General features: G+C 41.6%; 1 protein-coding gene across 1 annotated transcript; it reads right to left on the bottom strand.

Moving 5' to 3' along the window:
* Positions 1–24,641, bottom strand: inppl1a (inositol polyphosphate phosphatase-like 1a). Its single transcript, XM_071497382.1, has 27 exons — positions 24,159–24,641; positions 18,085–18,148; positions 17,257–17,404; positions 17,075–17,156; positions 15,487–15,633; positions 14,950–15,040; positions 13,528–13,617; positions 12,746–12,844; positions 11,270–11,420; positions 10,508–10,614; positions 9,821–9,923; positions 9,453–9,649; positions 9,080–9,197; positions 8,700–8,796; positions 8,271–8,409; positions 8,050–8,149; positions 7,378–7,466; positions 7,156–7,237; positions 6,890–6,979; positions 6,142–6,255; positions 5,603–5,779; positions 5,350–5,505; positions 5,037–5,121; positions 4,678–4,764; positions 3,708–4,518; positions 3,073–3,206; positions 1–2,708 (listed from the first exon to the last, which is right to left on the bottom strand). Exons 1-27 carry the CDS (start codon positions 24,341–24,343, stop codon positions 2,603–2,605), a joined length of 3,849 nt encoding a protein of 1,282 aa, XP_071353483.1. The 5' UTR covers positions 24,344–24,641; the 3' UTR covers positions 1–2,602.
* Positions 24,642–24,867: the final 226 nt, after the last annotated feature.

Genomic DNA, 24,867 nt, shown 5'->3' with positions numbered 1-24,867 from the left:
TGAATTTATAAAATAAGGAAAGATATTAGATTTTAATTGAAAAACAAACAAACAAAAAAAATTACATGGGTCAACAACTTACATTAACTTAACACGAGGAGACTACATGGAGGACAAAGATAAACTGGAGTGTGTCAGAGAAAACAACAATGGCAAATCTTTCACTCAGGCACACACACACACACACACACACACACACACACACACACACACACACGTCACTGAGAACACTAAAACACTTGGCCAAAAAGGCTTTTAAAAAAAGACATTAGATTTAACAGGTCTGAACGGCAGATCCACAATCTCTGCATTATGGTTGTTTGGCTGTTAGGAGATTAGACACTGTACAAATATGACACAGGCAAGCAGCCGAGTCTAAAGGTGGATGTGAGCAACATAATTCAAGGGTGTATGAATGAAACCGCTACAATAAAGTCCTTGATGATTTCATCCCATTTGCTCTCAATCATGCAACAGCAGGTTCACTCACAGTTTAGAGTTCTACTTTCGAGGTCTTGTCACAGTGAGCTGCAGGCCGTGAGCTTGACTGAAGGAGAAACATTTGGTTTGATCCACTTGGACGAAAAGAGAAGTCTTAGGGATCGACATCGGGTCTTTTATAACGAAGATAAACTGGCTTTTCGGTTTGGCTTCTGGCCTCACGGGCATGAAGAGGAGGCAGGATTTAAATTGAGACCAAATAAAGGCAGTGTGGACACTAACAGGTAAATTATCTCTCACGTTTTTAACTGCTTAAGAACATGTAAAAAAAAAAAAAAAAAAAAAAAAATACATTGAGTAGAACTGTGAAGAATGACTCATTTCACTGAACGTGACTTGATTGCTCTATTTTCCCGAGATCTCCACGGTCAGTATCTGCTGATCAGCTTTGTGGAGTGGGAGCACCTCCTGCTGGGTAATCAGGGAACAAGCGCCCTCACAGCCTCTCACTGTGAATGCTGACTGCTCATCTGTTCTGAATGTATTATCAGAGGTGTGTCATGATCCTACAACAAGGCCATGGTTGTGGTCATTTCACAAAAGAAACAAATAAAAAAATCAGGAAAAAAAAAAAAAAAAAAATCTCTTCAATACATGACAGGAAAAAAATGTTTTGGTGACAAATGGTTTCTCAGAGACAATTAAAATATGATGGCTTAGATAACATGAAGTTAATCTGTTTGGCTAAGTTAACCATTTCCCTCAACACTGCTCCTGTTACACAACTCATTGAACCTGGGTCATATGCTGCTAAAATAGGATTTGTCTTTTTCTGCAAATTGAAAGTCAACGTCCTCACAGACAATGAAAGTGTGATTATGAGAAAGGAACTGGGTGAAATCTTTCAAGCAATATTTCACTTCGGTGTCAGCACTTATAACCTCTAATATACTTGTGATTTTATTGCCTTATCTACTTTATTTTTTCTACCAGTCAGACTGTGCAAAGAAACATTCAGCTGCATGTGTCATTTGTCGTTCAAAAACAAGTCAACTTCTAAAAATGTAACCAATTTGCCACAAACTGCAAGGGTCCGAAAAAAAGCAGAAATGTTGGTGTCTGGTGTTGAGTGTGGAAAACCCACTCCATGGGGCAGGTGGTGTCAAAAACAGTAACTGAAATGTTGTAACAAAGTGAAATCTTCACTTTTAGCTCAAATGGGTTTGGTTGGTTTGCTCCATATTCCCTTTATCATTAAAAAAAATGTAAATCCATAAATATATGTCGAGACACTGAAACAATAAATGCCACCATTTCAACAACAGTGGCCCAGACGTCATCGCAAAAGTACAACATCTGAAAAATGTGAGTTGAGCTCTCTTCAGTCTGACATGCCTCAGGACTGGCTCCTCTCCTGTCTACACTTCCTGTCTACCTCTGTCAAAGAAGTGCGGGGCTTCCTCAGCTCGAGCTGTGGGTTACCATTACTCTCGAGTGTTCTCTAACAATTCCCACATTTTCCCAAATGTGAGCATTACTGGGAGAAACCTGAGACTCCGAGAAGAACACAGTGTTGCTTAAGAGTCTGAGGGCACAAAACATGAGCAGCGTGTTTTTCAGACAAAAACCCCTCTTCTCATTTTGCTTTTAACCTGATGGTCTGACATTTCCCATTTTTAGGAAACTCGCCCTCAACTCTTCAGTTGTTGTTTCTCAGGACAAAGAAAGAAAACAAGCTCTAATTCTAGCTTGAAGCTACAGGTCAGAACTGATGATACGACATCATCACATCACCTGCTCCACATGTGAGTCGTATCTCTAATTCTGTCTGGCCAGAAAAAAACAATATTATCTCATCCTGCATCCTCTCACTAGGTTTAAAGCCGAGGGTTAGGTAGTGATGCCTAAAGGACTGAAATGATTATCATTAAATAAGGCCACCTCTACGACAACAACAATACACATACAGTACACGTGAAAAAGGACGTTGGTTCAACGAGTGTTTTTGAAAGTACAAATGGAGTGCAATTTCTCTCAGAAGGCACAGTCTGGCATCAATTGGCAAGTTCCAGCTCAGTTCAGTTCAGCTGAGATTTGGCCTCCTGGGACCTGGTGTGGTTCCAGGCTGGTCTGGACCAGTCATAGACCAGTTTGGTTCAGTTTATTTCTGTTGCTGCTGTTGCTGCTGCCTGAGGCTCTCCAGCAAGATTTGCTTGTGAGAGGGGTCGAGCACTCCCGCCTCCTCCAGATCCTCCTCTGTGATGTCACTGGAAAAACAATACAAGATGTAAGAAACAGAAGAAGGGGTGAGATTTAATACAGCATGTACAGATCAGAATAGCTGTCATCTCTGAAGCATGGCTCAGAACTACCATCTTTATGAATATTAATGATCAACTGTAATTATTTCACAATAATGATTCTCTCAAAAGAATAACAAGACAGATTTACTTCTTAACACTTAAAGATTCAACTTTTTGCACTCAAGTTGGAGATTTTGCTGATAACTCTTCAGTCAACATCATCTTGCTTTCACACTATATCACAACCTAAACTCTTTTATTTTCACCCACTACTCCTACTATGCACCACAGCATGAATGTCAACATATCTGAGTGTGTGTGTTTGTACCTGAGGAACTCCAGGTCGTCCCAGCCGTTGTGGAGAAGACCCTGCTCATATCTCTCCAGCCCCAGTCTCTGCAGCCACTCCCCCACTGAAGATTCCCCTACAGACAGAGAGGAACTACTGCTGCCCCAAAGTGCCTGCATAGGAGAAATGTAACGCGGGATCAACCAAAAAAACTGAAATTTCAGCTGCCACAGAACAAATGCCAACAATGTCACTGGACAGTAAAGGATACAACATGCTAGCTGGTTGGGCTCTATTTTTCTTCACCCCAAGAAGGAAACACTAAAACTTTGATTTAAACATAAGTGGAAAAAAATCCAGATGCTCTGATGACTAAATGAACAATAGAGGCTTTAATTAAAGTGCAGTGCAATAGATGTGCAGCTGGGTTATGTCTACACTGAAGATAGGTTCTGTGTTTTAGAAAATGTAATGTAAAAACTAGGATGGTCCTAGAGAAATTGTCCATAACGATCCAAAATAGTCACAGCTTCACCCCCCACAGCTGCCACTGAGTGTAGCAATACATTAATAATTAATGTATTGTAATAATTAATTCCTGTCTGCTAACTGCACACCACTGAGAATAAGCTTAACGGCTTAAATGTACATGCAAACTTTAACGAACCACCCACCTCCTCGGGCATGTCCTCTGCGATACTCTCTGTGATGGGATTTCTGGGTGGGAAGGTGCGGCAGGCGTCCAGGCCTAAACCCATCGGCTGCCCCCTGAGAGGTGGTGGTGCTGAGGGAGTGCGTGGAGGCTGTCCAGGAAATTCACTCTCACTCAGTGTCTTTGCCATCTGGAGCACGGAACACGACTGGTCGTCCAGTGCTCCTGCTCCACCTCCACCTCCAGCCCCGCCTCCACCTCCGCCTCCACCTCCGCTTCCACCTCCGCCTCCGCCTCCTCCTCCTCCTCCTCTACGGAAACCCTCCCCGAGACCCAGCGGGGCACCAGGATTTGCTGCCGGGATCCTGACCTCAGCCAGGTCTGGGTAAATAGGGCGAGGTTTGGGGAAGGGGGCCTCTGCAACCATCTCCAGTGCTCCCTTCGGAAGAGGAGGAGGGGGGAAGTCAGGAGGGGGTCGATTCAGTGTGGTTCCTACTGTTCCTCCGACACCTCCACCCTGTGCCCCTACCACACAAGTGCCTCCATCGTCTTCTGAGGAGCCCTCCTCACTAATTGCACGGACCGAGTGTCCCGCCACGTGTCTGCGTGGGTGAAGGGGCCCTGAGGCCGCACAGGAGGGTTTGGTTCGGGTTCCAGCTGAGGGAAGAGGGGCTTTAGCTGCCTGGGGGTTTGTAGAGGTAGGAGATGGGAGAAGCTCAGGTGAGAGAGCAGCTGCCGACTGGTTGGGAACACCCTCCAGGATGTAGTAGGCGGGGTTATTGTAGCTGTTCTTGCTGATGGATGGATCTCCGTCTGATCCATCTTGCTTAGGTCTTCACAATATAGAAAACAACAGAACAGATGGTTGATTTCTTACTTTGTTTATGTGTCATGGCCTGAACTGTTGATCTTTTCACATCAAAAGCATGTCTGGGAAATCTGAAGGTGTGTTTGCTGATCAGTGTGTGTGAAGTACATGAATGTGCCTGTACCTTGCAGCAGTTTCCTCCTTGCTGTTCCTTTCTCCCTCTTCACTGACCTTGCCCAGCTCCCCTAATTGTTTACGAACCACAGATGGCCTGCACGGCGGACCCAACAGAACAGGATAAAAGTCAGCAAGTGAGAGAAAACACAGAGTGCTAATAAAGCAGGGATGTACAAGTGTGCTGGTATCAGTTGCGGTTGCTGGTAAACTCTGAACTGGCCCGCAATATGTTTTGCATTTTACCTTGGTTTATGGGTATCTCCAATATAATAAACATATATACAAATATAGAATAATCTCCTCTGAACAATATGGTCAGTAAAGTTTTCAATAAAGTGCAAAATTAAAAGAGCAGATTTTACTGACTTGACATATTCATGTCCCACTCTGGACACCATCATGGATTTCCCTTTAGGTCCACCTGTCTCGTCCTTGTCCACACTGATCCACTCTGAAACACAACAATAAAAATTGTTACATGAGTTTCCCAAACTGTACCATTTTCACCTGTACTAACCAAAGTTTCATTTATCTCAGCTGTTTCCTGGTTAGAAATACTGTCTTTACTTTTAAAGGAATTAGTTTCTGTTTAATTCTCCTACAGAACAGTACACTAGACTATCTCAACACAGTTTTACAGTGTACAGTATACAATACAGTACAGTATACAGTGCAGTACCGTAAAGTCTCTCCCTGGTTCCCATCCTTTCAGAGGGAACTCTGACCCTCATGGACCCCCTGATGTTTCCTGTTTCCTCGCCACGGTGGGACAGGTAGGTATGGAACTGTTGTGCTGTGCTGCCAATCATTGACTTCAGAGCCAACACACACTCTCCTAACAGGGGAAACACACACATGGTTGCTGTCAGGCTAAAAAAACAAAACAGTTTGTCAGTTTCAAAGAATTGTATAGCCACATGACAAACAGATACCGTAGGACTCGTATCCATCCAGTGATTTCACTGTTAGCAGCAGATGTTGGTCCTGAAGATACTCGATCTCTGAGAGAAGAGGTTTTAGCGTTGTTAGCTGCTTGTTGGACCAGCCCACGCGCAGGAAGTTGATGTTGTCGCTGCTCTGACTGTCGTTCTCATAACTCTTCTTAAACTCTACAGATGAGGAACAGAGAAAGAAATGCAGGGCAGAGGGGAGGGGGGAGAGGACAAAGGGAACAAAGTGGGAGGGAGATGTTTTTTCTATTGCATTTCATTTAAAAGTATATGGTGGATGGGAGGTGGGGATGCAGCATAGGTCAAAAATGGAGTCTAGTTTAAAGGTATACTGACTGCCTGAGATAGGGAGGGAGGGAGGAAGATATGAGAAGAAGAAACAGATACTTTTTTATTACATCCACTCGGTTTTACAGAAACCCTGTCTGTGCTCTAACTCCTGGTGGATTTCTGTCAGACTGTGGAAAAGCCCTATGTGTGTGAAAGAGTCACTGCAAAAGGTGCAGACGCATTCATCTCACCTTCCAGACAAGTGGAGTAGAATTCGATGAAGAACTTGGTTCTGCTCGCTGTCTTCACTATGGCCTCGATGCTCTCAAACTCGATGTAGGCCTGCTCTGAAGACTTTGGCAGACCTACACAGAAACAGGTGGAGAGAAAGATCTGAGCATGTGGCACTGAATACCATATACAAAGCACAAATATAGAATTAGTCATTTGTTTGTAAATGTGACAACTTGCTCAGTGGAAAGAAAATGCAGAAGAATGAGCCAGAAACATATGAATGTGAAGAGATTAAACACTGCACTTTGATAACTGGCATTCAGTTGTTGCATTTGTTCTTCATAAGCAGTAAAAACAGACATGAACTTTAACAGCATACAAATCCAAATCTTGTGAAAACATAAGCTCAACTCATTGCCTATTTCTGCTCTCTGCCCAGCTGTGAGTCACTGACCACACAACAGGAGCACATCACTGTGCAGATTTCAGCTGGAATTGAAACAAATCATCATTAAGTTCTCAAAGCCTATACACTGCAAACCATTTGTACATTTGTAACTAACATGCAGAGTCCACTTTATTTTGAATATCTGCCATTATGGCCAAATTGTCTACCTGCAGCCTAAAAGAAATGGAAGGACAGAACAAAAAGACACAGACTGAGACCAGGAGGGAGAGCGATTGACAAGTTGAAGAAAGAAACAAAGGTAACAAAGAAAATTAAATATGTATAGTTTTGAAGAATTGAAGTTAATCCACTTGTACCTTTCTTGGAGACAAACTGGGAAGTCACCCCCACCTCATATGTAGCAAAGACAGGAGAGTGATCGCTGGTCACGATATCATCTGTACAGCCTGACAAACAGAAGAGCCTGTACTTTAGTCTCCTTGTTGATCAGTCATATCAATGGCAGTATAAGCCATTTATAGATGTTTACAATGTTTAGGTGAAATTAACCACTATACCAAGTTGACCTTTGTTACACATTGAAACAAACGTGTGTTGAATACTTTTCTCCTGATGCTCTCACCATAGGAGTTGCAGACAATGTGTGTTTCTGGGTACGACTTCCACAGAATCCTGTCACACCAGGATGGAACATTCGTCCTCATCTAGGACACACAGAAAAGTACAAGAACACAGAGCAAGATAATCAGGATGACTCATACAGAGAAAACAAAGCGGGTAAGTATTTGTCAGAAATGGCTGGGAGTAATCCTGTCTGTGATGTAGGTAACTTTAATAAACATACCCCTGTGGCCTTCTGCTTCTGCCATACATATGTGTCCCTTGAGCCACGTTCATAGCGGTAGGTGGGTGGGAACGAGATCTCTTCCTCCGCTGCGAGCAAGAAGATATGGATTTTCTTGTTACAACTTATTGCAGGTAAGCCAGGTATTTTATAGCATCAATAAATCTTAACACATTAATTTGAGATGTTAGTGTAATTTTAAAACAAAAGACAGCTTCCCTCTTGCTTTTTGCATTGTATGAGATGACATCAGCTGATTTTGTGCCACATCCTGTGTAATTGCTTACTTTTGAGAAACAACAGCATGGACACTACAAATGATATGAGTCAGACATACAGAGCCTTATTTCTTATTGCTGCTAAAAATATTAAAAAAGGCAGCATGGAGGAAACTTAATGGAGCCAATGGTTGAAAAGCATCTTTCTATAAGTACTGCCTGTCCTATGGCCTTTTTGTTTTGTTCTCAGTAAGAAAATGAATGGTTCTAGTGAATTATTCAAGGAACAAGACAATAGTGGTGAGCAAGTACTTTTGGGAAGTGTGAGTCATTAAACTCACACTGTTAACTGTTAATGTTGAGATTTCTGTCAACCATTATTTGCTCTGACTCAGGAATATCTTCTTGTGTACAAGAAGAGGAAGTAAACCAGTACTGGCTGAGGAATACTAACCAAAGCGTAGAAAGACTTTGTTCTTCTCCCTCTCCAGGTTGAGCTGATCCACCTTCAGCAGGGGCTCAAACTCCTTCCTGTTAATGTAGTTTAAGATCTCCTGCGGGCACACACACACGCACACACAAAAAGAGAGACACGATGATAAAATAAAGCTTCATCTAAATTTGCTGCATTTCATCAGTCTGTGCATGTCTGCTTGTGTGTGTGTTCTCCTTCACCTGTATATCCATATCCAGCCTGTAGTTGAGGTCTCCCAGCCAGAAGAGGTGAGTGAAGCGCAGTGAGATGTCAAAGGAGCTCAGTTGTTTGTCTCCGAGTGACAGCAGCCGCAGAATATCAAGGTAGTTCTGGTTCCTCCTGCAGCGGTCGAAGATTACATGTATCATAGGTAATATGGAGCGATATAGTAATTTGTGTGTGTGCGTGTGTGATGTTTTCTGACACACAATAAAAGCACATCATCACAAACCAACAGGAAAGAACATTTTAGCGCCCACACAGTTAAACTTTAAGATTAAGGTTTGAAAGTACAATAAAATAGGCAAGATATGCAAAAGTGAACTAAAACGAAAAACTTGAACAAAAAAGATGGGGTGTCCTCAAAGGAATTGCCATTAAAAATGTGTGTTTAGGACCGTGGTATGTACCTGGCAATCTTCTCATTCCCTGATGTCAAGTGACAATTCACAAAACCGAAAGATGTCCCGTTAAACATGAAGGACACACCTACAGCTCCTTTGTTACCTAGGAAACAAGCAAAACAAACATAAAAACTAGATACATTACTGTGATTGACAACTTTATAGAAAAAGAAAAAAAAAAACAGATTGTAGAATCATTCTGCTCCTGTTGTGATAATGTCAAGATACACCAGTAGAAACACCTTTAATTCGATGGGATATAGAGAATTATAGTTTCATTCTCTTATAAAGTAAGGTTATGGGTATTATATTTTTATTTGTGTCGTGTCATTTTTTTTTTCAAAAAATAAAAAGAATAAAGAAGGAATACAAAGCACGATACTTACCCAGTGTGTTGGCGATGCCTGTCTTGACACTGGACATTCCCACGTGGCTGATTCGATTCTCGTGTTCAGGTTTCACCAACACAGCAATCTTAATGTTCCACAGAGTCTGCACTGCGATCTACAAACAAGACAGTGAGGAACCTATAGTCACCATTTCTGCACCTGTACTGTAAAAAATAGCTGTGTCTTTCTTCATCTTCAGTTTTACCTCCACCTCCACTTTTTCTTCATACCCACTTCGTGAAAATGGATTTTGGCAGGTGTGAGCAAGCACAAGTAACACTCGTGTAATAAAAGGCTGTGACGTTGTGCATAATGGTTCTACATTTAAAATCTTCTTTCAAAAATGTTTGCTTCCACCTGCTTTCCTCACCGGTTTATACTCCAGCTCTGTCTGTTCTTTTAACATGCAGCGCAGTGACTCCACCCACTCCCGCTCACACATTGAGTTTTCTTGGGTTCCAAACACATAAAGGTCATGAGGGATGGTGACTGTCATCTCGTCCAGAGTCTTCCCGAGGCCGCGACACAACACCCATGAGGCCACAGACTTAGGCGAAGGCACTGAGCCTACACAACAAAGACCAGAATGCTACTTTCTCATCAAAAATATTTATATCATGCTCTGGAAATACTTAATGTTACTTTTCCATGCAACATATTACAATATATGGTAAGTCGGTATATTCTGCTATTAACCCAGGTTATATTAGATTTTGTGTGTGTGTGTGTGTGTCTAACCCATATTCCAGGTGCCTATGAAGATGGAAATCATGTCTGGCTCATCCTGGTTGGAATGTTTGTTCTTCATCAGCTGCAGCAGCTGGCAAAACGCCTCCCGCTTCTGAAACACACACACGCACGCAAATCAGTGTGTGGAAGTTCCCCCAAAGGGCACCTTGTTTTTAACCAGCAGCACGTAAAGGTTAACTATCAATGAGTGTGTGTATATGTGTGTTCATTAAACATTTAAAGATTTAAGAGCTCTCTCTTTTTCCATCATGTTTTCTTCATTAAAACAGAAACATCTAAAGAGTAAAGGAAGTGCAGAGTCACATTACAATCACATTACAATAACAGTCTCAGTGAAAACTTGCATATGAGTCTGTGCCAAAAAGCTCGTCTGATTCTGAATATTCATATAAAAAGGTTATGTGAGAGTATTTCCTTGTTCATTTGAAAATGAATATGTATACCACTGTAATGTTTGCTGGTAGGTGTTTGCCTGTTTGATTGACTGAGGAACTGTAACTGAGCTAAAAAGATTGCACTTTCTTATATGTAGATATATGCATATTTAATATGCATATGCATATTAATAATCTGTAAATTGCTTTGGCAACAACATGCTTTTGTTCATGCTAATAGAGAGAGAGACAGTGATAATAGAGAGTGTGTTTGTGTTTGTGTGTGTGTGTGCATGCAGACCTTGGCACTAGCAAAGATGAAGTCTTTCCTCTGGCTCTTGTCCTTCTCCTTCTCAAAAACAATGCCCAGTTTATTCTGCACCCGCTGAGACTTGATCAGCTGACGAACTGGGAGAGACACAGACAGACAAAAACACAGACAGACAGGAGTTGAAGATGATGAGGCAGGGAGAGCAATGGAGGTCAAACAACAGATTAAAAAGGTTTAGAGGAGGTTAAAGTTAAGGACGGGGGACAAAGAAAATGAAACAGGAGCCAAAATTGTAATAAAAAGGTTGTAACTAAACCTCAGCTGTGTCTCCAACAGATGCCATCAAGAATACTATATTATTAAAATTTTGGATGCATCTCTTGCCTTGCAGTCCAGAGGTACTAAAACTGTTTCCATGGTGGGAGGCAACTAAATTGCACACATTACTCAGAATTTGTGGCAGAGGTGAGCCACTTCACCTCAACACCATCTCCACCAACAAAATAAAAAATAATCACACTTTTTGAGAATAAAACATTAAACAATCCATAAAAAGAGTAGAGGTGGTATTTCACACCAAAAATGCCATTTATACAATTAATGCGCCTTTTGTTTAGGTTGTCATCTACTAACTAAAGTGATCATGAGACAAGATATGTCAGTGGGTGTTGTACCACCTCTGTTGTTCAGATTCTGTACACTAATTTCCTGAGGGAAACACTGATTACTCATCTCACAGTTCAAAAGAACACTGTGGTTATTGTGTATAGAGTATGAGTGTGAGTTTCTCACTTTTGTCATGTGTGAAGGTGGTCCAGTCCTCTTGGCTGTCTTTCACCTTCTTCATCACTACCAGTCGTCCTCCCTCCACATCCACAGACAGGGTGTACTTCTGACTCTTTCCTATCTTTGTCAGTTCTGCCAGGTAAACATCCAGTTTCACCTGTAGTGGACCAGAGAACATAAACGTTTATGTGACTACAAAGCTCTTTACTTTCATATCCTATCATATCTTACCACCACCAGGGGTCTCCAAAGTAAAACTGGTTGAGCCCTCAGCACTCTCTCCCTCTATTGTTATCACATACACAAGCTTGCTGCTTCTGTGGTATTAACAGAGTTAAAACAGTCTAAGTTATATGTGGTCAGCAATGTGCTATCAGCAGGCAGCACATCTGAACACAAAAAGCAGGAACTTCGATGATCACACACAGAATGTCCCGATTCTCTCAATCACAGTTTTTGAAGACAATTCACGAATTTCTGCTCATCACATACTTAAGAAGTATTTTGACTGAGGACTTTGTTTCTTTGAATTCATGGGGCTTGTTCTTAGAAAAATAAGACTTGTTTTTTTTTAAAAAAATGTTTATTCTCACATTGATTCAGTTTGATGGGGTCTGTTTGTGCGTCAGTTGGTGAACCAGATGCCACATCTTAAACCTATCTTCTCATTGTAACAACTTTTCTGTTCCTGTGCAACAGGAAGCTACTGAGAGGATATCACCACATAGAATGCAGACTTGGCTGACAACTAATATTTCAAATCATTCATCTCCTCTTCCTGCTCTATCTCACCTGCCTCCCAATGTGCTCCCACTGACAATTGTCTCTACTGTTTTTCTTTTTACCTCTGTTTCTCTTATTCTCTACTGAATCTCTATCCTTTCATATTATGACATTACTGCTGACAACATAGTATGACAACGCTACAGGAAGTGCATTACAAACATTCCTTTGCTCTCAAATCAGCAACTGCAGTGTGTTGAGGAATATTTGACTTCATAGCCTTGTTTTAATGTAATTCAGGTTCAGTCTGTCCTCTGTGAAACAAAACTTCCTTGACAGTAACATTTAATAAATCACATCTGGATGTGTTTCACCACTCTACATTAGATTTCTTAGGTTTACGTCAACACTAAAATCAACTCGGAAAAAATGTTTTTTTTTCCTGAGGTTCTTTGCCCTATGAGAAAAAAGGAAAGATAACAGATTTAGATAGTAATGTGCATACCTAACCTGATAATAAAGCAGAGCTTGAATGTCCCAGAAGGGCAATTTGGCTTTGAGAGCACTGAATGTCCTTATAATTTGTAAAATGCAGATATTACTGACGTCACCTTTATCTGACTAAATCAAGGCTAGAACAAATCTTTCAGCACTGCTCTACTGACCTCCATCCCCCTGCAGCAAGACAACCACTAAAAAGTATGTAGGTGAAGTGTGTGCGTTATGTGTGTGTGTGTGTGTGTGTGTGTGCATGCATACCTCGAAGGCCTGCACAGGGATTGCTTTGCTGTGACGCATGGAGAGAGGAGGAAGGGAGCATGGTGAGGATAAGCTCATGTCCTGGAGAGCTTTCAGAGCCTGGGGGGGAGAAAAAAAAAGAGAGGAGGGGTGGAGCTGAATCAATTAGTGGGGATACGATGGAGAAAATGAAAGAAGGGAAGAGACATGGACATAAAAAAAAAGACACACAGAGATAAACAGTATTGTTTTCAGCTGTAGTGTTGGGGTCAACATTTTCCATTTCCTGAGTGTGATCTAACAGGAGCACAGAAGGAGGAGTCAGTGACATCACACGAGTCAAGGCACACTGTTTGACTGCACTGAGGTCATTTCCTGCCCAGCCAGCTTAAGACCTTTCTTACAAACCAAGTCCATCTAGAAACAGTTTGACCTACGAACATGGCAGGTGACAATAAAACAAAAAAAAAAACTTTTTTTTCTTTTACTTTTACTGTTATGACCTTCATGACACACCCTTTCCCTCTTGCTTCCTCAGTATCACACACTATGCACTATGTATTAGCAAAATCCCTCCATCCCTTTCCATCTGTGCCTCTATGAGCTTTATATCTTCATGGTCATATGGAGAAGCTCATCTAAACTGACCACCTCCAACTAACAGCTGTGTGTGTCTGACTGAGCAGAGATAGAGAGCGCAACAGACAGACACACACACACGCGCACACAAACACACACAAAGGGAGCAGAAGTGATCATGTGTGAGGGTGCAGGGCTACACATGACTGAATATATGTGTGTACCTTCTTCTCTATGGAGGACAGCAGGTCTTTGAGAATTGCCAACTTGGTCACAAGGTTCTCTAACTCCTGGTCTCCACCCTGATTCACTGACTGTTGGTGGGGGAAAAAAAAGCAATTAGAACCCATGTGAGCTGTGCAGTTTGAAAAGAAAAGGAGAAAAATTGTAGCTTTCACGGTGGAAGACTTTGGAAATCACCCACAGCAATGATACACTTCATCCAGGCTTTAAAAAAAAAAATTGGTGCATGGTATGTAAAACACAGACATTTCACATGACACGTTGTCTTACATGTTCTTAAGGCTGCGTAACTAGTCTATCCATGAGTAAATAAATCAGTTTTTATTTAAACATAAAACCACATATAGGGTGTGCTTCTTGACTAGAGTGACGACTGAACTGATGCCAACAGTTATAAATGAAAAGTGTTTTGCTGAGGCAGAAATGGCTCTAACTGTGAAGGCTGTGAAATTCAACAACTAATGTTAGAAAAAAAACTACTGCAGTGGTAACTGGTAAAACATGAACAGTGCTATACTGATCATTTGCACCTCTTAACTGATGGCTTTATGATTATTTAAAGATTTTATTTCACAACTATTCATTTATGTAAATCTACAAAAAACAAGATATCCTGCCTGTCTCATAAACACAGCATTAAAGTTTTAAATGTGTTAGTCAACAGTGCACAACTATGGAAAAACATTACAAATAAGACATCCCCATGCACAAACACAGAACAACCCTGTGCATGTCTTTCCTTGAGATAAATTATTTCAAGAGCAGTATGTAAGAGTGTAGTGTGACTAAGTCTACGTCAGCTGTCCCCAGAGGACCCTGGAGGAAAAAAAAAAGGTTTTCCCCATGACCTCAACTTGTATTTGTGTGTACGCTGCTACCTCTATGCATGAAAATATGAGCCCGACTACTATTCTCCTATCATCTGTGAAACTGAAATAGTTTTCCTGAGTGACACACATAACATAAGAGAACATAAAATTGTTTTGGAAGTGTGGTGACCTGTTGGCTATAGTTTTAGAGGAAGCGTTCCTTATTTAAGTATTAAAATGGCCTACTGTTTAAAATACTGTCCCATGGTTGCTCACCTGGTAGGACACATACCATTTAGGATCAGTCCTTACTGCAGTGGCCTGGGTTCGGTTCCAGCCTGGGCCCTTTGCTGCATGTTATCCCCCCCTCTCTCCCACCAACTTTCCTGTCTCTCTCTCACTATCACTATCGCATTAAAGGCAAAAAAAAACAACATCTGTAGCACCTACTTAAACTGAAATTATATTTATTGCTAATATACTCAAACGCTGTTGTGGGAATATTAGTAAAATAACTGTGTTAGATAAGTGGGACCTCCATTCACTTCCATTCTGAGTCGACAAACACACAAATGCAAAGAGAAAGAGGTGTACCTGCTGAATCATCTTGGAGACCATGAAGGCACTCTGCTGATCAAACACTTTAGACAGAATCTCCAGACCGGAAAGAACCTTATCAACCTCCCTGATGAGGGAAACAGAAAGAGATTCACAGTTTTAAAAAATGCCTCTCTAAATCTTGTCCTTCTCTGCATTTTATCAATATATAGAGAAACAGCTATTTACTGTATTTTATGTATGTATGTATGTTGGAGCTGCACAATTAACAACATATTATTATATGTTATATGTATTATTATATGTATGTATATCATATTATTATTATTATATATTATTATTATTAATATTAATCAGCATGTGATTCAGTTACATTTTGCTACATTTTTTCCACAGTGTTTGAATGTGCAACATGTGCCATTGTGACCAAAACAAAGTTGCACGCAGAGAGCAAATCCTTACAAATATATTAGGTCAGTGTCGTGATGGGCAAACATGTGAAAGAATAGCTCGGTTTATTAGTGCATCTGAGGAATTTGTGTGTCTCCATGTGCGCTGGTGTGTCCGTCTTACCCATTAAGGCGTTTGCAGGAGGCCACTAGTGTCTTGTTGAGGTGAGGCAGGGAGCAGGCTCCCTGTTTGACTGCCTCAAGGTCCAGAGCATAGCTGCCCTTCAGGTACTCATGGGAGATTGTGCTCAGGCCATTAGCTGCTGGCGCACTACAACATAATAAAGTAAGTAGGTATTAAAATTGCAGATAAATGACTTCCCATATATCGTAAAACAGAGAACTGTCATGAACTTCATAGTTGCCATATTTGCAAAGCTGTGCATGTGCGTGAGACTGTGAGCACTATACCTGTGCAGGATTTTTAGAGCCACATACTTCCTTTAAACCAGTGACATGACTTATGTCTGCCCTGCCATAAACAGACACACACACACACACACACACACACAAGAAAACTGCATGCACTCACTTCACCATGTGAGCCAGCAGAAGGCCAGCAGTAAACCTCGGGAACTAAAACTTAAGCTTTTGCATCTACAGCTCTCTGCATTTATGATCTTTTAATATGGTTCACACTGTGGCTTCCAAGTAAGCTACATAAATTGTCCTGTGCCAAGGCTTATTTTTAGCATGCAAAGTCTGCAAACCAGCAGACTGTTAAAAGTCTCAACTGAAAATGAAAGGGTGATGTCTTGTTCCCTCACTACCTCTGATCTATGATGCATTTTGCGCTCATTTTGGCGATTTAGTAAAATGCAATAAATCATATGTAGAAAATGTCACAGTATGATTTCCATGGCCAATTTTACACTTCTTTCCATGACAACTTCATAAATGAGGACCACTGTGAACGAAAGGAGGATGTTGCTCCATTGATTTCACCTATAGCTGACACAGTGACTGCAACATACAGACTGCTGTTACACTCATCAGTTTGAGAAAATTCTACGCGGTAGTTTGGTGCCTCTCAAAAAAACTTTAAAAAGCAGGTTTCACCCGCTAGAAAAATATCAGAATGATTAATAAAATCACTGAATTCTCTTCAAATACAGCACACAGTAGTCTGAGCAAAGATGCTGACCTTTGTTAAAATAATCTGCACAGATCTGAACAACACAAACACGCACACATCTGCATGCACACAAATGACAACCCCCACTCATTAAAGCTTTGCATCATCTGTGAGCAATGTGGTCTTCAACAGGATGTGGCTTTCCCTCTACATGCAGACAGAAGGAGGCACACAGGAACAACAGAGGATAATTATGTGTGTGTGCTAATAAACATGAATGTAGGAGAGTCATTGTCATGTTTGATATTAATATGTGTGAGCATGTCATGTGACAGAAACTGAGAAAATGACTGAGGCTCAGTGTCTTCATATCATGGGTTCACATCATCAGTTATACAACTGCTTACTATTTATGACTTAATCACAATCATTTTGAAACAGCATCCTTCCTGTTTGTGTGTGTGTGTGTGTTGCGGTTGCGTGGTTGTGTGTTTCAAATATGGTTGTAGGTGAAAACGAGATGGTTAGCACAATGGTTAAGAAGCTCTGCAGGTAGTTCCTGTAGGTAGTTTTAGCACTAACATATTATCAGAGTGCAGCAGACACTACTACATTAGGTCCTGCGTACACTTTGTACCTGTCTGTGGGTGTGTCTGATCCAGGGGGTGTGGAGGTAGAGGCAGAGCGAGGGGGAAGGGGCGGCTTCTCATCCTCCCCATCTACCAATCACAGAAAAGTGATTTAACATGAGAGTTAACATCCGACAAAAGGGAGGCCACTGTGACTATATGAGTGTGCTTTTGTGAGTGCTAGAGATACCTGAATAGTCTCTGTCATCGCTGACAGCGGTTTCCTCTCTGTCCACAGGGTAAAGCAAGGTGGTGACCAGACCCTGGCTGGGCTGCAGGTACAATGACACCAACTCTGGCAATGTCTTAAACCGCTTAGGCTGCACACCCTGAGATGTCTAAAGGAAAGAGAGAGGAAGAGAAACAGGGAGGGACACACCAAGAGACAGAGGAAGAGGAAAGTTATTTTTCTACATGGTACGAACATAACAATTACATCCAAACTCCTTGGCTACAACTAGCCATGTTATTGAAATCTCTGGTGGTGCCTATTGTTCCACATTTAATGTTGTGTAAGCTGACACAACCCACTAGTCTAAATATAATTCAAACCAGGAAGAACAGTTTTAGTCAACATTGCCTGCAAACAAATTCTGCACCACAAAGCGACATTAGACTTTTAGACTCTTTACAATGTCACAGCAACGACCCTAAAAATTATTCTAAAGTGAGACAGCCACAAAGATCTTCTGAAGCACCATGTTGTCATGTGTGTCTGTGACAGTGTGTGTGTGTGTGTGTGTGTGTGGCTGGGGGTGGTGAGGACTTCACAGCTGTTGGGCACAAGGCACAAAGACGCTGCTGTTGGTGTGTGAAATATGTGAGAGTGAGGGAGCTCAGAGCCAACAAAAGCATCTCTGCCTGCCAGCTGCTACTGAAGCAAATACAGTTTTTGCTGCACCATGTACACACACTTAACCTCAGTGGACTGTGTGTGTCTTGTGTGTGCATAAAGGAGTGTGAGTGTGTGTGTGTGTGTGTGTGTGTGTGTGTGTGTGTGTGTGTTTTCTCCATGTACCTGTACAGCCAGAAATCCTTCATCATCTGGGAGGATTCTGTATGTGTGGACGTGCTTCTGAAACCTGCAGAGAAAGAGATGGAGAGACAATGTTTAGACTATTGTTTGACACACAAAAAAAAACAAACAAACAACATTTCCAGTCTTACATTCACAACCACACTCTTGTACTTGACCTCAACGGACAGGGGTGTGTGTGTGTGTATGTATGTATGAGCACGAGGGGGTTCAGACGCTGTAGAGAGCTTCAACCTGTTGCTGTCTGTCACAGTTGTGAGCGGGCTTTATCCTTACAGTAGCGTGATACATTAGAGCAGAACACAGTTGAACCTCGTGTTTATACATTGTAAAAGTTACAGTGAGAGCACAAAAAATATCTAGTCCCTTTTTTCAATCTCTCCCAGAATTTGTGATGTGTACCTTTCAGTCAACAACTGCATATAAAACTTCAGAGTGTGAACCACATTTCTGACTGAACCACGAGGTTTTTAAAAAAAAAAAAAAACCCAATCACAGATCAATGCTCTGACATTGTGATTACACAGTCGTGACTGCCCGCCTGCAGCCACAAGCTAGAGTTTAATGATTTTTATGTCTGCACTTCATGTCTGCTCAGTGGACCGGACACACAATGTCCAGTTTTGCCAAGCAAATGTTGTGGTTGATGTCTGTTGGTGTATATGCGTGTGTCATAGTTGACATCTGTTTAGAAGTGTGGGCGTTAGGATGGCTCCCTGTGCAAAACACTTAAGTAATGCTTTTACTTCTGTTTATACGCTGTGCTTATTTACAGTATGTATGTGTATGTGTGTATATGTGTTTGTGTGTGTGTGTATAAACTATCTAAAAGAGTGGGAGGATAAATCCATGCCAGGAATTCATCCTGCCTGTTTTTCCAGTCTTTCCAGGTCAGTATTCTACAGGAGCTAAAACATGAACTGGAATAAAATATGAAAGTGTTTCAACAGTAAACAACAACATGATTATTTCTTTACAGATCCAAATAACAAATACTGGTACAGTTGCATTAGATTCACTTTATACAATTGGACAGAGTCAAACTATTAAGAAGCTACACTAGCTTCTGTTCGCCTTGAGTAGAATTTAATTTTACTAATTTTCTTTTGTTAATTTCTACCAAAAAACTGGGTCAAACACTAGGTTCAACTCCAATTAAATTTTACATTTACAGTGACATATCAGATCAACATTTTGTCTTAACTGTGCCAGTGCTTGACAGGCAATTTAAAACCGCTTCCAGTTTCTGAAAATGAATTATGATGTGTTTTAAATGTGCTCTCACCGCATTTAAACTTTGGACTATTGCCTTACTGACAGCAATTATGATTTTACAGCCTCCTTATTACTGGTTCCTGCCATAGTGTTTCTGATGCCAAAACCTATTAGCTGTCCCATTTTGCTGCCTTTCTTGATTTGGCATCACTGCTTTAATCTGACAGGAAGCGTCAGAGTTAAATGATATGGAACTTGACTAGCTACACAACCAGGACACACAAAACAGAGGTTCCCATTTTGAACTGATTTAAACACAGCATAGTCATTAGATTGTTGCCAATAATTGTTCCAAATACCATGTCTAACAGCATAAACTTGATAAATGTTTGGTTTCATGGTCCACCTATAAACACAGTCAGTGAGATGAACTGTTCCTTTTGTCTATCTGGCATGTGAAACTATATCCATATTTAATCCTGTCATTTTTGAAACACAATGCATTTTGGGTGCAGTACCACAAGATCCATACACAGTGCACAGCAGTGTGTTTGTCTCTATATGTGTGTGTGTGTGTGTGTGTGTGTGTGTGTGTGTGTGTGTGTGTGTGTGTGTGTGTGTGTGTGTGTGTGTGTGTCTTCCTGTTGGCAGTTGATGAGATTCTCTGTGGGTCTGGGAAGTAAATACTATTGTTTCAGTAGCAGCGAAGTTATAACGGGGGGAGGGAGCTGGAGAAAGAGAGAGGGGTGAGAGGGGTTTATTATGGGATAGACATAGGCCCAAAGCACACAAAGTGTGTGTGTGTGTGTGTGTGTGTGTGTGTGTGTGTGTGTGTGTGTGTGTGTGTGTGTGTGTGTGTGTGTGTGTGTGTGTGTGGGCTGTCAACAACAGTCTGTGTTGAGGGTAATGACTGCCCCACTGACTCCCTCTGCCCTATTAATTCAGAGTGCCACATCCTCCTGTTCTGTCTCATCCACACAGCCTGTGACCTTTTTCAAAGATCATAGAGAAACCCACACTGGCAAAACTCATTACTGGTTGTCCTTTAAGTTATAATAAATCAATACGTTTAATTTCCCCCCTCATAGCTCTGTTGTCCACTTTGTGTCTGTCCTGGTCATCAGGTACTCCACACTCCACTGACTTATAGTGCAGCAGGTCAGGTCAATTACAGGCACAGGCAACATAAACAGCATGTGTATCAACATAGTGTATCAATGACTAGCTGCAGAATTTCACTACATTTCCCTACATTATTCCATAAGGAATAAGGGTGGTGCAAAAGCTGCAGATCTGCATCCTCACATCTTCATGTGTAATATCTAAAAAATAAAATAAAATAAAATACAAGTAAGCTGTAAGACAGCTATGTACTTAAATAATAAAATGGCAAAACATACCACATAGCCAAATAACTTTATACAGTATTTCTACCTAAAACTGGCTATTTACAATCCAGCATAACTCCATAGGGCAATGTATACTTTATATCCATTCACACACCTGCTTTTCACTGAATCTTCTAGGTTTCAAACAGACACAGACACACAGAGAGCCATGCCTGAACCCTGACATGTTAAGACGCGCTGCACTGATACTAATGAACATCTTCCTCACAGCAAAAATAGAAAACAACTCCATGTCTGTGTAGACATACCACAATATTTAAAAGACAAGTATTTTCATATGCAACATATTATTGAGGATACTTCATTTGCAACAAGCTATAGCACAGGAATACCAAACACCCTTAGCACACAAAGACTAAATGGGGGTCATTTCCTACAAAAGTATTACCTTAAAATCTGCCTGCACAAGTTCACAGACTTATATGTACAGTAAGAGGAAGTGAAAGGCAAAAGGCCTACAAGGAAACTGACCCGGGAGTCAGTCCCACTGCTGCGACAGCTTCTTCACACCAGTCTATTCTCAGACAACAGCAGAGTGGAAACACTTCCTAAACACACTGGCTCTCAAAAAGGAAGTACACATGTCTGTGTATGTAAGTCACGAGGGCAAGCTCAACAAAAAGCCCTGTCTAGTTCAGGTTTAAAAAGAACATCTTGATATGGAAGTGTTTTGTGGGCAGGATCCTAAAAGAGGTCACTTGGTAGAGCAGTTAAAAATGAGCTAGTTTTCATGTTAAATCATGACATTGATGCAATTGTGTGCAAAGCCTCCGCTGTGCCATGTTGTAGTCCTCTGGACAAAGACAATCTGAATGCATTCACCACAAATTTAAGTTACACTGACATTTCATGTTGAGTTTTAGTGAGTTTTATTTTCTTTCAGTAGTGTTTCAATAGTGTAGAAGGGAAGCTAAAGAGCTCAGGAGTTCAAGAAGAAGTCATTAAACATCAAGAAGACCTGCTATACACATCAGTCCTGAGCCTCCAGGATGCTGCACCGGGGCCATGACTAAAAACAGTCGGCCATTCAGCAGTCTGGAACCTTTTCAAGCCTCTGGTGATTCAGATTTTACTTCCTGGAAATTTTTTGTTTTCTCTTTTGTTTTATGTTTTTTGGGGGATTTTTTTAAACCAAGCAATATTTGCAAAAGGTGACAAATGAATGTATTGTCTGATCATATAATCTTTTCCTCTGTAGCTCCAGGGGTTGTTGGGAACAACTGGCTTCCTGTTCTCAGGGATATAATAAGAAATGTTGTGTGTTGAACATCAACTACACAATCTGACATATGATTCTCTAAACTTTGCAGATATTTTTTAATCTTATTTTAACATTTAATTTTGTAAAATTAACACACCAAATGCTGCAATGTACAGTCAACTGGAACCACATTTATTTCACCAATTTAGGAGTCCTCTTCTTTTAAGGTAATCAACATGCGCAGTTAATATCCTAATGATTATTGACTTCAGCTTGGATTGCTGAGTGAGTATTGAATGACCATAACTCTGTCATGACAAAGTATTGAAGAACTGCCTTATATCTCTAAACTCACTCACTCACACTGAGTCATTTAAAAGCTGTATGTGGCTAAATTACATAACTTCCCTCCGATTCTCTTGTTTTTTTATGTTGTAATATATACTATACATACTACTACATAGCATAGAAAAGGAAAAGCTGCAAAGTTTGAATATAATCTTGCACTACATTTTACATTTTATCCATGTCATGATTGCCACGGTGTAACCAAAGAAATTCAGTGCTATTCTAGCATAACTTCTGCATAAAAACAGCAACATGTTTTGTGAAGCACAGCTTGGCAAGCTTCTCGTGAAGGAAACTCTCTGAGATGAAACAAGGTCGATGATGTGAAAGGTGAAAGGGGAGAGGAAGAAAGAGGTGGAGGCGGGAATAAATCCGGAAACGGATGATGCATGGATGTGAGGAATGTCGTTGGTCATAGAGTGACCTACTGAATAACTAGTGCATCCAGCAAAGAATGAAAAGTGGATATTGTCACTGGTGTTTATAAAATCTCTTCGGCTGTGTATTTTTAATAGGCCAGTGGCCAAATCTATGGCGAATCTATTGTATTTTGGGGGGCTTGCACATGACAAGAACAGTATTGAGATATTTCCAAAGATATCCAGTTCACAGCTACGTGAAACAAAGAACAGCAGCAACATATCAAATGGAAGCAAAGCAACTAGTGAATGTTTAATGTTTTTATGCTTGACGAATGACTGAACGACTGTTGATCAACAAATCAATTAATCAACTAATCACTGTAGCGTATTCTTATATATTTTGAATAGTCACACATTTACAAAGTTTATGCTGCTGGTGTACACTGAACTCAGCATGGGGTAAACTTTCAGATAGGGGATGTAGGTTGAGTCAATGTCAGAGTACTGTGTCACATGGCACAGGCCTTTTATCTACTGCATCTGTACTATCAGCGGCCCATGCATCTGTTTAACATTGTGTGGGTGATGTGAATCATTTTGGTCATTTGTAATTTTTAAAGTTTAACATTCCTTTCCCATGGTTAGTTTGACTTGGCTGAGTCATTGCAAGTGCTGATTGTACCGTGTCTGTATTAAAGCTGAACATGGAGATGGATGATGGCAAACTCTCCCTTGTGTAATGGAGGTTGGGCATTTCATCACTTCTTTTAACGAAGACGATGCCCGGCACTGCGACACCCTCTAAAACAGAGGAGGTCTATATATTTCTAACGTACAAATTGTTGTCATTTTTTTTAATATACTCTGTCTGAGAAGACAATGTGTGTAACTCCTCCTAAACCAGCTGCTTCACCACCGCAGTGATCTTAATCGAGCCTTCAATTAAAACATCAGATGCTTATATTTACCTCCACCAGCACTCAGTTTAATGCCACTGCTCACTACCCGCAGGCTGATTGCAGCAGTGTGCCTGTAAAAACGGCTCTGCCGGCGACCACATCAGACTCTAGACAGACGGGGACTGCCCTAAAGATGTGTGCCATGTAGGAGTTTCACTGCTGGGCAGACAGACAGTCTCTCTCTCTCCCACTCACTGTCTCCCAGGACCAGGAGAGAGTAAACAAATGCGTTTTACGCAGGCTTCAACTAGTACAGTTTGATCGCATGCTGTTCAACAGTAAATGATGCCAGTCTGCTGCTGCTGCTGCTGCTGCAGGAAAGTTTATGCACAGCCCAGAAACGTGTGTGTAGCTTTGCAGAGTAATCACCGACGAGGCAGTGATTTGAACACAAAACCCCAGATTCCCTGAAGGCATGTGTGCTAGCTGAAGACTTCAAACGCCAATTAAACTAAACCGCTGGCAGGGGTATAACTTTTCCCAGTAAACAAAGCAAAACGAGGCCGCACACACAAGGTAGGCTCACACACGTTTTTTTCTTCTCTGCGACTAAGTTACTTACAGTACACACAAAGCGTAAGCCCCGTTGACACTTTCACTGTCCCGCACCAGGAAGCTGCCGTCTCTCCCGGCCCGGGCTAGCAGCTCCTCGGCCGCCGCTCGACTCAGGTCCCGGTGATACCACATCGGCGGTGCGGGCCCCAACGGAGAAACCCCACCACCACCACCACCACCACCCCCGGCCATGGCCACAGCCCTTCAAACCGGGTTCCACTCAAGTTGCTTCCCGGCCTCTCCGAAAAAGCTCCCAGCCCTCCTCCAGAAGAGAAAAATAATCCAAAGACAGGACCGTTGACAGCCGAGAGAAGCGCAGGAAAGCGCCGCAAACGTTAATCCGACGGCGGCTAGCTGGCACGGGAAAACCAACGACGGGGTTACAAGCTGTTGATTGGTGAAGCTGCGCCGTTTGCGTCTGATTCCTCAGTTCCTGAAAGGCTCACCACCCTCCTCTTTCGCTTCCCAGTCCCACGGAAACCAGGGTATGTAAATCCACACTGGAGACCGGGGAGCAACAGCGGGGACGACCCGCCTCGGCACCGACATCGCGTCAATACAAAGCACTTCCTGTTGGAACTTTCCAAAATAAAAGAAGCTGTTGGCGAATTCAAATTGAGACACTTTATTCCAGCGGAAAACTCACCCAAAGTTTGGTTCCCGTTATGCCTATCTCTAGGGAACTTGACGTAGCTCTCTTGGAGGAAGGGATGGTG

Source organism: Trachinotus anak, unplaced genomic scaffold (assembly GCF_046630095.1).
Source record: "Trachinotus anak isolate AG129_WGS33_773 ecotype Australia unplaced genomic scaffold, CSIRO_AGI_Tana_v1 ptg000014l, whole genome shotgun sequence".
NCBI classification, from domain to species: domain Eukaryota; kingdom Metazoa; phylum Chordata; class Actinopteri; order Carangiformes; family Carangidae; genus Trachinotus; species Trachinotus anak.
Note: the sequence above shows the minus strand (reverse complement) of the source record. Positions and strands in the feature narration are given on the sequence as shown.

What these genes read in the sequence shown, in the direction of transcription:
- inppl1a (XM_071497382.1), bottom strand. Translation starts at nt 24,343, where the DNA reads ATGGCCGGGGGTGGTGGTGGTGGTGGTGGTGGGGTTTCTCCGTTGGGG. An exon ending in CAGAGCTGGAGTATAAACCG is followed by an intron (nt 9,198 to 9,452) that starts GTGAGGAAAGCA and finishes TCTTGTTTGTAG; the next exon opens with ATCGCAGTGCAGACTCTGTG. An exon ending in AGAAGCAGAAGGCCACAGGG is followed by an intron (nt 7,238 to 7,377) that starts GTATGTTTATTA and finishes TGTGTGTCCTAG; the next exon opens with ATGAGGACGAATGTTCCATC.